The sequence below is a fragment of the Diadema antillarum genome, unplaced genomic scaffold, assembly GCF_040938485.1.
Source record: "Diadema antillarum isolate AM-2024a unplaced genomic scaffold, OU_Dant_1.0 seq00001012_RagTag, whole genome shotgun sequence".
Classification (NCBI taxonomy): domain Eukaryota; kingdom Metazoa; phylum Echinodermata; class Echinoidea; order Diadematoida; family Diadematidae; genus Diadema; species Diadema antillarum.
Window position 1 is genome coordinate 130,008 of NW_027271848.1, and position 16,566 is coordinate 146,573.

Genomic DNA, 16,566 nt, shown 5'->3' on the forward strand with positions numbered 1-16,566 from the left:
ATGTCCCAAGAAGCAATACGCACATTGCACTTTTTATGGGTGACGACCTTCATGGTTGAAAAGATCATGGCGCATTTGATTCACTCCACAACAACAGATTCTATTTAGATGTTCTTACATCACTGGTTTTGCCAAATTCGTGAGAGTTAAACTGGAGTGAGTGTTTTTCAAGTCGTCTGGAATAAACACATGCAGAAGAGTGAAATATATTGGAAAAAGCACTCACTTTTCATCTGACATAAACAGCTAATTTGATACTTACATTGAGAGCTACTATTCTGAGACGAGGTTCAGATTAATCAGTTCAAACTGCGTGGGGGTTTCAAAATAAAGGTACTGTCAATGACGTCACGGTGAGCGCACCAACAGTGCAGACGAGGAACATTAAAGATGGAAATCATCATTTTATGGACAATTTATCCTCGAGAACAAGAACTTGTGAAGAGACATGTTTAATGAAGAGATGGGGTCATTTAGCCTTAATGGTCCTGCTGAAAGGCCAAACAAGTTTTCTGTAATGGCTAATAGAATTTAACGACGGCATTTTTGAAATGTCTTTCTCTGGATACAGACAAGCTCACTGTTTTTAAAGGTCGGATGAAGAGATAAAATCATAACAAAAAACAATAGACACGAGACTATTCTGAAAGAATATACACAGTTGGATCATGTTTATATTTCTGGTTACCTAACGACCACCTTCCCTTTGTCTCCATTTCCATTTTTTTTTTTCTAATGGCTGACGGTGAAATGTGTGATTTCCACGACGGAGGTTTTGTTACTGGGAGGTGTTATTTGCAATCAAATCTTGTTGTTCTTTTAACAGATCCTCTCACAGCAAGGGACTTACGTGTGAAATCTTTAGTCAAGAAGATTTTTGACAAATGTAATTACAGTCGTGGTAGAGCTTAATTTTTCCTTTTTTTACCAAAATTTCCAATTGATCTATGACGTCATTCTAAGTCACAAAAAGCTTGAAACAAGCAATTAAGAATTTAAATGTTGAATAGGTGTCCGAATGCAAAATTGCATGTATCAGCGTCCATGAAAGGGACTATACAGTATTGGTTGAGGTGAGGATTCAGGTTTATAACATTTATTGGTGAGATAATGAGAAATCTCTTATGAAATATGAAAGAGCATGTCATTTCAAGAAGGATTCAATGTTTATTTGACGAAAATTGGTCTTGAAATGGCTGAGATATCCAAAAAAGCGATCCTAATAAAGTTGACAGGATACGACTTTTATTAGGATCTCTTTGTTTTACCTTGTTTTTAGATAGCTCAGTCATTTCAAAACCAATTTTCATCAAATAAACTTTTGATTCCCCTTAGAATTGTATGCTCTTTAACATTTCATAGAGTGGTTTCTATATATCTTGCAAAACGTTATAAGCTGAATTCTCACCTTAACTAGTACTGTACAGTCCCTTTAAAGAAGAAAATTTCTGCTCAAGTTGCTTATTGCAGATCTCTTCCTGCTGGGATATCTGAAAATTGAATTCGAGTCATTGAATTCATGTCCAAAAAGGTACAAATTCTAAGAGACTAACATGGAAAACAATGCATGAAACTGCTTTGTCCGCCAAATATAAAAATATTATCGTGATGAACTGTTTTCAGTGTACACTGTAATCACTGCAGACACAACATCACATATCTGTAAGCGGGTAAGTTATAAAGTTGTTTTGAAGGAACATATCTTCACGGGGATGTCGCATCTGATAATATTCTAAACTTTGCGTTCCTTCATAGGCAGTAAGAATCCTGGCGATGTTTGGTTATATAAATAGCCATACGGGAAAATCAAATCAAATCAAACGAGCAATGATATCGTGGTATAGAAGAATGCCTCGTCCAATGCACAGACTTCATGGGCAAAGCACTTTTTGCTGGCGCCCTCATCGCCCGGACACAGCAAGGTTCCTCTCCACAGTTTTCTGAGCAAACCTAACAGGAGAGAGAGGGAGGGTAAGAGAGAAAGAGAGGAAGAAAGAGTGGATGCACGAGTGATAGAAGAGAAAAAAAAAGCATTATGCCGACGCGCTAACGGCTTTCGGCGGAGACTCCCCGCATCTTGCCCGCCAAGCAACCGAGTGAGAGGCTGCAACTGGCGACAAGAATTAGGTTCTATTGGCAATAGACAGGACGATAGAATCGGATTGTGAATCGTAGCGTAATTGCTCAAATCAAGAAGGATTTCAGCCGCTTTGTAAGCTGATAGAAACTATTAGAGATTAGAGACTTAAACATTGGTTCTTGTGTTGAGTCGTGCGTTATGTGTGTGTATGTGTGACGCGAACAGTTTTCTTTGCCGGCAAAGACGCGTCTTGACGAACTGAATTAGCGCCCTGACGAGGACGGCTCAGCCATGGATTGTGGCGCTGAGGGTCCGGGACATATCGCTGGAAAAGGAAGACACTCCAAGATGAAACTGATAAATTGGACTTTCCTCGTCTTTTCATCCGTCGGCCTTCTGCTGGGAAATTTACCGAGCGGTAAGTGTCTTTACGAAAGGTGACTTTTTTTACTTGCCTCAAAATTCTTGTCACGTGAAAGTTTGTCATAGCTCTTAATGTTCTTAATTCAATGTATTGGCATGGCCGTCTAGTTTTTTTGTTTGTTCGCAACAGTATAATGCAATATAGCATTTTGGCCTCAAGGTGGAATACAATGTGTTTATTCAGTTTTCTAAAAGAAAAAAAAAATAGAGACTGTGAAACAACAAATCACAACAACGCACATATTGCGACGCCAGAATCTGTAGATTTGCGCGGTCCACCGTCTGTCTACTCAAAGTATTATCGTATAACGCCGGGAAAGAAGGAACATGCGTCAGGCAATAAAGCCAAACGGCAGCTCGGCCGATTGTGCGATATTACCGCCAGAGTATGTATACGACGTCGCATAACCAAAGTCTCTAAGCGTTGAGTGAATGTTCATCTTGTGAATAAGAATAATCAAATACCACCTTAATGAATAATGCACATAATTTAAACAAGACTTCACGCTATCCGTGATTGTACGGAGATGTTACCACTCCGGAAAGTAGCCGCGCTGCACAAATCCATTCAATCGCATTTGGAAGCAACCATGTACATCGGCAGTGACGCGGAATGGCGCAGGGTGAATTATTATCAGATCGGTGTTGCAGGTACATTGGCAAAATCTTGCCAGAATCAAACCTAACACTTTGCCAAAGTGAAATCTCTTTAATTTCCTCTAAATTCTTTCTTTCTCTTTCTCCACCCCTTCTCTCTCTCTCTCTCTCTCTCTCTCTCTCTCTCTCTCTCTCATATCTCTCTATTATTTTATGTTAACCTTAACCATTACTGCGTGTATGACGTGTGTTGGTCTTAGTCTTACATAGGCCCTATTATGTGAACATGGATAAGATTGTGTGTGGGTGTGAGTGTGTAAGTGACTTGTTATATTCTGAATAAAACACTCCATAGATATCAAAAAGAATAATAAAAGTTTACAATCTACAGGTATGTAATCATGTTTGATATTCCTATAAATATGCGTGTGTGAATATATGTACATAATATGTAGTCAGTGATAGTACTTTGGAAAAACAACAACAAAGAAATAAAGGCAACATATATTTGAGCTGAATCGGACTAAAAGTCTTTGGTTCAAATGAATGTATAACCAGTAGAAGATCAAACATTTCATCCATCTTGCAAGATCAGCGAAAGTCACGTGTCTTGTGACTTCGTTTTTCATTTGTTAACTTCCTCTTGTCTTTTAATCTCTACAGTTTTTTCCTTCCTTTCTCATTTTTATGTAAAATTCTTTTTCTCCTTCATTCTCTCTACCTCCACTGTTCATTTTTTTTTTGTTTCCTTGTCTTCTCTTCAAGCAATATTGACAGTCGGGTCACAGCCATTTTAGCTCCGAGGGAGACAGATGTTTCTAACAGATCCTAGGGGCGCAGAGTAATTACTTTGTAATTATGGGCCCCTTGCAGACTGCGTGGCGTGTATTAATCTATGTGGGAATTAAACACAAGTTCCTTGAAAAGCACAGACACAGTGGTGTGTGTAGGTGCCCATGTGTGTGCCTGTCTGGAATTATTATTATGATTTAATAAACATATACGTGCCTGAGCTGAAATTAAACACTCAAACACTGATGTGAATTAGTTTGAGTTTCCCCATTATTCCTCCTTTGCACAGACCATCAGTATTAATTTTCTAAAGCGTCTTTTTTCACATCTATTTAAGATTACACCTTTTTTTTTCTCCATGAAAAAGAACCAAATATTTGTGCAGTTAAAACCTCTGCCCCGAGGAATAGTCGCCTTTTGACGAATGAGTGATTTCTTTTTTCCCCGGTGATATAACTTCAACAGTTAAGTTCAATGATCATGGCTGACCCTCCACCCCCCCCCCCACGTTCCTTAAACTTAAATTCTTCCATTTACACTGGCTTTGAAGATCTGCACATTGGGAATGCCTGTAGTCACTTCCCAGCCATTCTCCAACAGCCGCAGTAGATGAAGCACGGACGGCGTATATATTAATATGACCAAAAAGCAGAACTGCTACACCCTGCAAGGAACCCCATGACACCAAAGCATTCTTAAAACCCCTTCCCGCCAGCTCCCACCCCCCCCCCCATGCTGCTCATCTTACCCCCCCCCCCCCCCCCAATCTCCCTTATCGGTTACGACAACATCACGATAGTCACCTGTCCGCGGTCAAATATCGATCGATTCCCAGTAACCAATATCATGTGTCTCATATCACAGAGTGGGAGGTCGACGAGGTATCCGGGGGAGGGGGGGGAGGGGGGGGGGGGGGGGAGGGGGGAGAGAAATTCGAGAAGTTTTTCTTTTTCTCCCTTGCGTGTTGCACGATCCTTGGTTACTGTCCTGTTGTGCAGTGACTTTCTGTCACCGTCCTCCATTTTTATAGAAATCTCTTTCCACAGTCACAATTTCGATAAATTTCACCAGTAGAATATAACGATGCCTTCAACAACCAGAGTTTGTGAGTTTCACAATGCCCACCAAGTCAGAAATATTATTGCACCATTCTTGGTGACGAAAATTGATTTTCTTTCTACTTAATTTCTCAATTTGAGTGCGATACTGACGACATTCGTAGTTCATAAAGTGTGAGGTAAACTAAACTGAATACAAAGCATCACCATTGCACTGTTCTCTATCTCTCTTTATCTCACACACCAATCCATTTCCCTATTCGTCAGTCCCTTTATTTTAACTCTTTTTTTTTCTCTCATTCTCTTCTGCTAAAAAAAAAAAACACCACCAACCTAATTGTGTCTGTGATAATTCATAACGCTGACGCGAGTTCTTTCGTGTAAAAGTTTAACGGAATCTCATAGGTCTACAAGACGATATACATAATGCTAAGAGAAGATTAGATTTGCTTTCAAAGCGCGCCAACACAGAGACCGCCAGACAAGAAAAGAGAACACACACTCCTAAAGAGCGGGATGTACAGGCAGACGACAGCTATTTTGACGAGCTCATGTTCAAGCCGGGCGAAGTTATCACAGCTTTTCCACATTAAACTTTTTTTCCCTGCTTGCATTTTGTCGCCAAACACGACGATGTCTCACGAGCTTTAAGTCCACTTGACGTCACTTTTTATGCCTTTTTTTCATCTTTGTCGTTGCCATAGTCGAGGCTCTTTCAAGCAAAGTCCCCCTGACACATAAACACACATAAATACGCACATTCACATTCCCACAATCACACACACACACACACACACACACATACACACACACACACACATCTACATACACACACGCACACACACAAGGCAGAATGGCGCTGCGTTCCAAATCCGCAAAGTCTGCCCTAATTGAATGGTTATCCCTTTATTTGCTTTTACACAGCTTTATTGCATCACTGTGCTTCAGTTCAAGTACGTATTTATTTACCTCACATGGACTCGCCGGTCTGCCTCCTCCGATCTAAGTTCTGTGGGGAAACATTCCTCTAAGTTCATGTATGGCAGGTTCACTGCAAAAAGTCCGGTGTTAAATATGAACACCGAACTGGAATTAAATTTCATGTGCTCATTTGTGGTATAGATTAACACCTCCGGGTGTCACTTCAAAATATAAAATTGCTTTTTTTTTTTTTTTTTTTTGCTTAGTGACTGTTCCTCTTGTTGATTTTGAACTTCAACAAGACGATCAAGAATTTTCCGATAAAGTAATTGATTTTTGAAAAAAAAGAAGGTGTGAACACATTACACCATGGCCTCATATTGACACTGGATGGGTGTTATACCATTGATATCAACATCAGCAATATCAAATCAACACCATGCAATGTCATTGTTGAATTAACACCAGCGCAGTGTCAAAAATATCACCAGCTACAGTGTCAACTTAACACCACGAAGTGTCAGGTGAACACTTTTCAACACCATCACAACATGCTTTCTACACCTGTGGATGTGTTCCTCTACTGACACTTGATCGGTGTAAGATTTACCATACATGGTGTTAAATCTAACACCGATGTTTTTGCAGTGTATGAAATTGCCATTCTGTGTTTCATCTATAGAAAACTGGAACTCTCAAATAGGCCTGCCTTGATTTGAAATCACGATGCCATTAAAATACGCATGGCATTAAACATACTTCTTGGACTGGGGCGAGGATAAAGAAGACATTAATACATCGTACATTATCATTTTGTTAACGTCAATCAACCAAAATCAAAGAACCCCTATTAACAATGAAAGATATAACAACACAATAGGAATTACAATATCATTAAAATAATACATTGCCCTGGACAAGACTCATAAGAGAACATGTTGGGCGAATGAGAATTACACGTACTGAAAAGACATACAGGAATTCTTGATAAATTTTGTAATATAAAGTTATATATTCATACACTGACATTATTGCAATAAGCAAAGATAGGGGAACATCATTTTTCATATTACACATGACCTTTATATGTAAGCAGAACCTGCCATATAGTATTAGAGTCCATTATGTTGTACATAGTTGCCTCCCACATACTTATTTCCTATATTCATTTATGTTAAAGTGCTCCATGTTAAACTCTTGATATGTTATTTCTGTGAGAGCTACAGAAGATTATTCACTAACTCTTCCTATACATTTATGCATAACTACATTTATTGTATGTTTTCATTCACATACTAAAGTAAAAATGCAGAAATCAAATCAAGTCGACTCATATCACCTTTTGCAGTGCTAGCGAAGGATATTATCCAGGGATTACATTTTGTGTTACTCATGTAAATTCAGCCAAATAAAGCAAAGTGTAGGCGTACTAAATAAAGCGTGAAATCACTGAATATCATTTGTTAAAACACCATTGTAAAGTGATTGCTGGATATTGTGGTTGTTTTTATTTTTAGATTGAAAACTTGTCAAAACATGTTAGACTGGACAAGCCTACAAATCAAATCTGTTACTATTTGAATTTAGACTGACTGTTTGAAAGAAATTGTATCGATGAGACGACTCATATATTACGTTAAAAAGTTGATCATTTTGTATCATAATTACGTTTTAATCCCCCTCCCTTACCTGTTTTGCTCCCTTAGTATACCCCTTTTGCTTTGATTGTTCGGTGTCCCTAGCCCTCCCCTGACTATTCTTGTTGTGTGTAGTCCTTATATGTGATTGCTTTCCCTGTCTGTTTCTTATTTTGCCTCTAACGAAGATTCTGCTAGGATCGAAAGCTCGGGCCTCTTCTGACTCCATTTTACTTTGGCTCTCCACTATTGGATAAGCAGTTTTCAGCAGTTTGTTTGTTTGTTTGTTTTTTCGCTACAACGAAGTAAATATTATTATAACAGAATTTGGGAAATATCATGTGTGCTCTGTTACATGATTAAGGGTACGTTTGTCAGAATCTTGTTACTAGAACCAGACATCTTGGTAATTCTACAAGTTTGCTGGCCTTAAATGGGCTCTGAACACGAAGGCCTTTCTGCTGATTCTTTTGGCTAACCAGTTACACTGCAACCGAATCCCACGTACCACACAGAAAAAAAAAATGCGTTTGTAAAATACTACAGCAAGATAATTTTCAGATAATATTAAGAACTGCCGGGAAAAACAAAAACAAAAACAAATGCGCTTTAACAAAGCAGCAACTGACAATTATTTTAGCTTAATGTCAAGGCATTAATTGTACAGATACCGGAATACAAAATTGTTTTATACAAGGAACGAATTGAGGTAGGTTTTGGTTTAGGCGCGTGTCTAGGCTGCAACCCGTTAAGAAGAACACAGTATATAAGATAATCGTTGACAAAACTGCACCTGTTAATGCACCGGTGTGTTTCCTAATTGAAGGAAAGAAAAAGAAAAGGGAAAAGAAACATTTAGAAGTCTTAGGCCAACGACAAGAACTGTACATTGCTGACACGCCATTCGAGACGTTACTATCCAATTGCCCACGTCGTGGTAGCGCTTTTCATGATCGGCAAACAAATCGGAGGAGTTGTTGATTCTTTTGCCTAATAAGAAAAAAAGGAGGAGAGAAAGGAGTACGAAGGGCGGGAAACTCTTTCTCTCTCTCCTCCTCCTCCTCCTCCTCCTACTCTCCCTCCCTCTACTTAGTACTGTAGTCTCTCTCTCTCTCTCTCTCTCTCTCTCTCTCTCTCTCTCTCTCTCTCTCTCTGTCTCTGTCTCTGTCTCCGAGAAGCCTTGATAAGAGAACATGGGGATTGTATGAACACAGCTGGATAAACACGATCGATCCAAACTCAGCCGCGTGACATGCTTTGGATCGATTTATGTTCACGATCAGAATCACGAGTGCTCGCTCCTTTTTCTCTATCTTCAGTTTTCTTGTCGTCTCGTTAGAAAACAAAGCAGAATGGCCTTGAGTGAGTAAGCACTTTCTGATCTTGTTTTTTTTTTCTCCAACTCTGTGTTATTCCGCCTTGTCGCTGTGCCGCCCATATTGTTCCTCTCACTTGTACCAGTGTACTTGTCTGTACTTTCAATATTTAGTTTATCTTCTGTTTGGTGCTATGCCGCGATCTCAAGCGGCACTCATCAGAGGAACGAAGAACAGGTGGTGTCGAATGTAAATCCAACAGCAGATCAAATGATGACGTAAACAAATCAGTTTTCAGCTGGCGCTGTGGTAGATAGTGCAAAAGTGACGGTTGTAGTATCAGTTCACTATAGATAAATTTGTCATGTTATACGTTCCTCGACTTGGCCAACAAATCTGTGCGTGACGATTTGAATGCGAAGGAAACAAGAATGTGTATCTACTAACTTGATTAAAGGAATGGTAGAGTTTCGGTTGAGATGGGGCTTCAGGTTTCCAAACTTTGAATTTCTCTTAGAACTGTATGCTTTCTTAACATTTCATAAAGTGGTTTCTAATCATCTCGCAAAAAGTTAAAAACTGAATCCTCACCTAAACCAATACTATACCATCCTTTTAATCATTGCAGATCTTTGGCATTGTTGGGTTTTCGTGGAACCAGCGAAGACAAAGTTAAAAGTACATAGCGTTCATTGTATCAAATAGAAACTGGTACTCTGACGTAATCTTGTCTCTTTGACTTCTCTTAAAAAGGCCTGACGTCACAAAGTTCCCAGTGTAGAAAATCATAGCTACATAGTCCCACATTAACTAGAGTATCTGATAGTGTTAACATATCAAGTTTTGCAAGGGTTTATAATAAAAACAAACGGTAACTGTCACATAAAAACGAAACAAAAAACAAACATTAAAGGAATCTCTTAGCGACCAGATTTATTCAGTACTTGTTGTTCTACAGTCTGACAGTGTTAGATTTAAACATTATTAATCAACTTATTAGATTTAACAGCATGGTTGGCACTTGTTCATAGCTCTCTGGATGGTAAATGTATATCTGTTCCATGTATTTTGTGTTAAGAAAGTATTCACTAATTGAACAAAGTGATATTACTTGTTGATTTGAATAGAAATTGAAAACTCCTGCTGAATATAAAAGTAATGACACCCTTATATATCAAGAACGTTATACCTATTTTTTGTTATGATTATAATCATAACAACAATTATCATTCTACTCATCTGCATTGCCAAAATATTGTGTTCCGTCCAGAATTGACACGTTTAGAATCCAACTCGAAGCATTTGGAGCAAAACTCTCTGACATCTAATTAATTACACCTGCATTCCATCGCAGCTCTATACGCCATGACCCTGAGCCAGCACGAGAGAGAGAGAGGAAAATTGAAATGTGTATCGCCTTCCAATCTTGTCAGACCCCGAGAAGATTTATAACCTTCGCGTCACCGGGACCATTACGACAGACAAATAAATGAGCGGACAGTCGAATGCCATCGCTTGCCTCGACGAAGTAAATCTATCGAGGGCTTACAAGCACAGCCAGGACAGTCTAGTCAGACATCTCCAATCCATTAATTAGGATTTCCTTTCAGCATCTGTGCTATTCATATCTCTGCCGGAGCCGAACAACGTTGTGTCTTGTCTAAAACGTACAAAGGCATTTTAGTAAGTAAGGCTTAAGTAAGACCTCTGTCCCAAAGTTAGTTGTTCTTTTCGGTGTTAAGGTATTGTTCCGCCTTGATGTGACATTAACAAGAACAATTTTGAAAAAAAAAAGTAATCAAATGTCTGCAACCTCACTGAAAGTGACTAACTAATTCACTTAACTTTCTTATCAAAAAACAAATTGAAATACAAAATGATCAAGTTTTGATGTCATTTTCAAGTCTTGGGTTTATTTTTTATTGGGGATACTAACTTTATGACAATATAGAACAGATATTCTTATAGGAGACAATACGTCCTTTCCACAGAATAAACGTGAAAAGACAGTGACTTGTAGTTTTAACAGGAAATGTCTCCGCATCCTTTTGTCATTATCTATTTATTGCCGCACAATGATGAACACTCCATTCCTTGCTGATATTCTCGTATTTTAAAGATGGCATCTACGTAATACGTCACACTCAGATCAAGAGCACCCTCCCAACTCCCCTTGCCAGTAACCATATTGGGCAAGGAGAGTCTGTTCGGGTATTAAGCATTTTTTTTTTTTGTTAATCTACTCCCAACCAAAAGCACTTTCTAATTCAAATGTATAAAAGTCAATTTGAATTAGGACCCTACGCCGAATTTGAATTGACAAAACGTGACTTACTACTTTAGGGACTGGTAGCACTCAAGTATCCCATCCTGTAAGACCGGTTTTGTGACGACGGTTTTGTCTGAAAACAGGCTTGGAGCAAAAGCTGATTTATCTCGATAAGAGATTCTTGGAAATGTTTTTACAAGGCGTGGGCCTGCATTTCGGCGTTTTAGTCAAGCATTTTGGATTTGCTACATTCTGAAGATTCCTGACTGTTGACTGGGTAGCCTAAAGGAAAGAATTTCTGCAGTCTGTCTGAATCTACCACATCCCAATGTCAATTCTTTAGAGTATTTCCTTCCAAGAAGAGGACGGGTGGTATTCCGATGTAATTATAATGGCTGGAAAAAAAAGGGGGAAACACTCTAAATGATGTTCTTCCATCGGCTGGGAGCATTGCGGGAGACCCGTTCTAGTTCGACAACATCTTCTTGCGTGCCTAAACTGGAGCTCTTGGTGCCTAGTCCGTGACCAGTGGTGACGGACCCCGGAGTGCCCCCTGCTGCGGGAGAAGATGATACGCCCACGACCTGAGAGGTTTTGTTCCCTTACCCGCTGTGCTGGCACGCGAGAACGGCCGTATGAAAATACCTGTGCTCCAGCGGCGGTGCCCCGCGCGTGTAATCCATCCCAAAAGAATGCGTAAGCTTGACATCAGTCTCCACATTCCCCTCCCCAGCCGACCTCCCATCCCCCCCTATTCCTCCCCCACCATCCTCACCCCCTGGATCCTCTCTTGATTAGCCTGTGGTCAGTCCGCTACCACGAAATTAATTTCAAGGTCGAGTCAAGGGCGCACGACTCCAGTGTTTCCTGGCATGATATTATAATGGATATAATATAACGACACATTGATGATACGTAGTTTAAAAGTCTATGGAAAGTCTTCACCCTCAATACCCACCATACGTTCTTCCTATCATACCCCACCCTGATCCCAAACACCACTGCTTCCTTAGTCTTTCCTTTCCTCCGGTCCAATGTATCCCATGTCATTATGCCATCACAAAATAAATTGCATGTTGACACTCCATGTTGATCATCCTGTTTCATGATCAAATTCTACCCGTTTGGCCGATCTCTATGTTTTCTTGTCCCAAACGATAAAAAAGCAACAAGAACATGATTATAATGCTGTAACAACGAGCTTATCAAAATTGTGGCTCATTTTGAATTCAAGATAATGATATGCATGGAAGTTTGGAAACGATGTAATCTTGGGACTCTCTAAGAAAACAATATAGGCTTAATTGACCCGATCATGCCGATATCACAGAAAAGGGGCGTATGGGTTTTGTTTGTTTGTTTGTTTGTTTGTTTGTTTGTTTGTTTGTTTGTTCGTTCGTTTTCAATACGGTAAAAAAAAAGAACACTATCCGCCTCAGGGCTGTTTATCGATGAGTCCGTATATGAGCTTACAGCATATAAAACAACAAAATTTGATACAAAACAAAAGATAACATTCACAACGGTTACCCTCGAAAGACCATATTGGTAAAGAAAAAAGTTCCGTCCGTACTTCAATACATGCAAAAATCAAAGCCGAGATTGCTTGGTGATTGTAACGCAACGTCTCATCAGCAACAAACCATAAATGCACAGTTGAACAATATTCTCAGTTTTAGATAATTCAAATTGTATCATTCTACACATTACATGGTACCGGAGTCTCTGATTCTGTGTTGATATGAAGCTATTGAAAAAAACCCGCTATGTGTCTTTCATAATGTAGAAATCTGTGATTTAACAAACTTAATATCTTCCTTAGATGGTAGCGTTAGAGTCACCAATTTAGTAAACTGTTCATTAGTTTGGTTAAATTGGTTTGTAGATCTGTTGATGATGAGAGAATAATTCTTTGAATTTTTGTATGCTGGAATATCATCACATGCATTTGGACATCTTCAAGCAGCTAGTCAACAAAGTTTTGACAACTTCTGAAATTGATCCACCACACTGTTTATCAGTGCCCTTAAAGGACAAGTTCACGAAAACATATGAGTGGATTGTGTTAATGCAGCAATATTATTAGAACACATCGGTGAAGTTTGGGGTAAAGCTGACAATCCCTTCAAAACTAAAGAATTTTAAAAGTTTCGGTGCCGCCATCTATACATAACAAGACTACAACAGTCTATGACGTCACGGCAGGACAACGATATAAAAAAGTATAAGGAGAATTCATAAAACTTAATTCTTTAAATGAAAAGTACAAATTCCCTCGACACAAGTCATGTCAATTGCATGTTGTGGGTATTGTTTCCCCCAGCTTTCTGAAAGAGGTAAGTCAAGTGCTCTTTCAGGTAGACTTTGGTTTATATTGCTTTCTATCGTTGTCCTGCTGTGACGTCACGAGCTGTTGTAGTCTTCTTATCCATTGATGGCTGCATCAAAACTATAAAAAAAAATACTCATAACTTTTCAACGGAAGATCCGATTTCCTCACACCTAACCAATGCTCTCTATGTAGACTGGTAAGAAACGTTAGCATGGAATGTCCTTCTGCAGTTCTCCAAGAGTCGACCTACTTTACCCTCCTGGAAGACTTATTCTTGATTAAAATCTCTAACCCACCCGGTCCGGTGCATTCCCGGCCGTAATCGTCTTCCCTCAATCCGCTTCTGTTATCCTAATTCGAATATCTTCCTCGCATCTGGAAAGTATGTTGGTTTCTATATCACTTTTTTTTTTTGCTTTGCCACATAATCCGGACTGAGCACCGACATGGGAAATCACTGGCACCAGGTTTGCGCATGAATTGAGCTTTCTGAGCGCCAAATGTTTGATTGATGGGTAAAATGGAAGAAATTGGCGGGCCCCCGAACTCTTTAAAAGTACGTTAGGGGATGAAAGAGATCAGTATCCTAATGTTTTATGAGGAAAATGTACTTCTTTTTTGGTTCTTATAATTCTCTTCAGCTCTCCATTGGAGGAAATATTAAAAAGCAAGAGCTAGTGATGAGATTGCCGTCGACATAACAAATACAGTTCGTGACTATAATCTGTCAATTATCTGAACATATCAGTATAGCTTCTGAAAAATGGCAATAATGAAGAATACATGTATTGTAAACGAACAATCCGTACATATTCACATAAATATACATATTTGGGGGCACACACATACACACACACACACAAACACACACACACACACACACACACAAACACACACACACACACACACACACACACACAAATACAAACAATGAACACAGAAAGCTAAATAAGTCTTTTTAATCCGATTCCTTATACATCAAGTTTCTCGTCTCGATTCAACGTGTACTTAAACTACAGGCACTGCGTTAGTTTTTCAACGAAGAAGGAAAAAATCAAAACAACAATTATGTTAAGGAAGCCCAAGGAACAAAGAGGAAGAAAGTCACCCCCCCCCCCCAGTCACGTGACAGCTCATCATCAGACCAAACCAAACTCTAAGTACAGGGTGACTGGTTGAGAATGCTCACCGTCATATCACCATGCAGACAGGTTTTCGTTTCTCATTTTAGTAAATCCGCCCTAAATCCAGCCGTCTTCAATTACGCACCAAATCCACCCCCCCCCCGTTCTCTAACTCCCCATGCACCATCCTCACAGTTTGATGGAGATTGATCGCTTGACTTGTGATATGATTTCTCAGGTTATTTCAGGAATGCAAATATCATCGCTGGGGATATACTGAATGAAGACGGGATGGGATGAAGATATTTTCGGTGACCGACGATATTTTAGACGACAGGTCAAAGGCGGGTCAAGCTTGAGTTTCGATGTAATCATCTTGGCTCTTACTCGTTCTTTTTTCCTCAACTTGTTTATTTCCAGTCGCAGCGAATTGCAGCTCTCGACGCAGACACGATAAAAAGGAGGCGTTTCACAGTGCAAGCCGACGAATAAAATGCAATCGCAGCACAGGTCATTGGCTCGAACAGATGTTGAGGCCAAAATTGGGTCAGATATCACTTTTAATCAAGTTACATATTATCGGCAGGCGCTGGCGGCATTGCGCTCCGCTGATTTCTTTTCGCCGGGCCAGTGCCCCGTCAGGCTAGCGGTGATTGCTGATGAATAGCAGTCGAGTGAGTGCTACTATGCAGCGGTCAACTGGCTTGCGGCCCTTTTCTGTGTCATTATTAAACATCATGCTCCTTCTTCACGGTCAGAGAGGCGTGTCGAAATCCTCTGGTCAGTGAATAGCAATATCATTGGGTCGCATTGAAATACAGCAACATTCATAGAAGGTCTAGGTCACTATGCTCATGACAGACTATTAAATCACGGGGATTCGATCCTAAGAGTGATGTAAACCCATGAATCAGACTGCAAAGGTTAAAGTAAGATGCGTCACCATGTGCACATTATACTTTGATGTATTGCAGAATAAAATGAAACTAAACGCACAAAAATGTTGAAGTTTCATATTAGAAGTGGATATAAGACCAAACACACGACAATGATTTTATATAAAGGGTCATTGCTACCTGTGTTTCTGCATTTCATACTGAAGACATGCAGTGAGACAATGACAATACATACAAACCAAGTAGAGATTAAGGGTTCTCGACGATTCAACACTTGAAATTGACATAATGTCATTGCCACCGACGTCACTGTGTCAGTAAACACGGCAAACTATTTCCATAACTTTCTTCGTTAATACCCAATTCTGATCAAACTTTTACCATTCAACGTGTTGTATTTGTTTTTCGTCTATTTCGTTCGCGAAGTCAAGTAAGATATATTGCGGCGTTGCACTTCACTCTCCGACTGTAAGATGAACTATAAATCATACGTTTTGGTACTAGACAAACACGTGTCTGACGTCATTGGGCCACACTGGACACAGAATAAACAATAACACCATCACCATCAAAGGTAAATTTTTCAACTTTTCACTCATTTTGACGTCGAGTTTTCAGGGATTGTTACCGCTCTCAAGCCAAACTCATTTAGATCTACAGTTTCTATATCACCTCAATATCTTGCTTTTTTGTTTCCGTATAAAGAGTTAGAAAAAAACAGCCAAAGAATTCTTTGGGGTTTTTTTGTTGTCATGGGAAGCTGATTCTACATTTCTTGTGTGTTATTAATTCGATCAACTTCTATTTTCTTCTTCTTTTTCTAAATCACTTGTCGAGCTGCAAAAGTAACCTTTGAATCTTTTATTTGCAATATCAGTAAAAATACTGGTGTGCAGCGATTGTTTTCTTCGTCAGGTCAAGACTTATATCGAAAGACATAGTCTTGTAACTTATTTGATATTGTCCTTTGAACTATTTGTCACCAATCTCCGTATGAGCCATATAGACAATGATCTTATAATCAATAAAAGGCGAACTACTTTACCCATCACATACTAGGGACGTTAAGCTATAAAAGTTATCTTTTTTTTCATCCTCAAATTGGCAACTCTAAATTTCAT

General features: G+C 39.3%; 1 protein-coding gene across 1 annotated transcript in view; it reads left to right on the forward strand.

Annotated features, from left to right (window-relative positions):
* Positions 1 to 2,077: 2,077 nt before the first annotated feature.
* Positions 2,078 to 16,566, forward strand: part of LOC139742656 (neuronal acetylcholine receptor subunit alpha-3-like) — a 78,989-nt gene continuing 64,500 nt past the window's right edge. Inside the window, exon 1 of the mRNA XM_071653184.1 lies at positions 2,078 to 2,498. Coding sequence (XP_071509285.1) covers positions 2,372 to 2,498 — 127 coding nt within the window. The 5' untranslated portion in view covers positions 2,078 to 2,371. The remainder of the gene's footprint in view (positions 2,499 to 16,566) is intronic.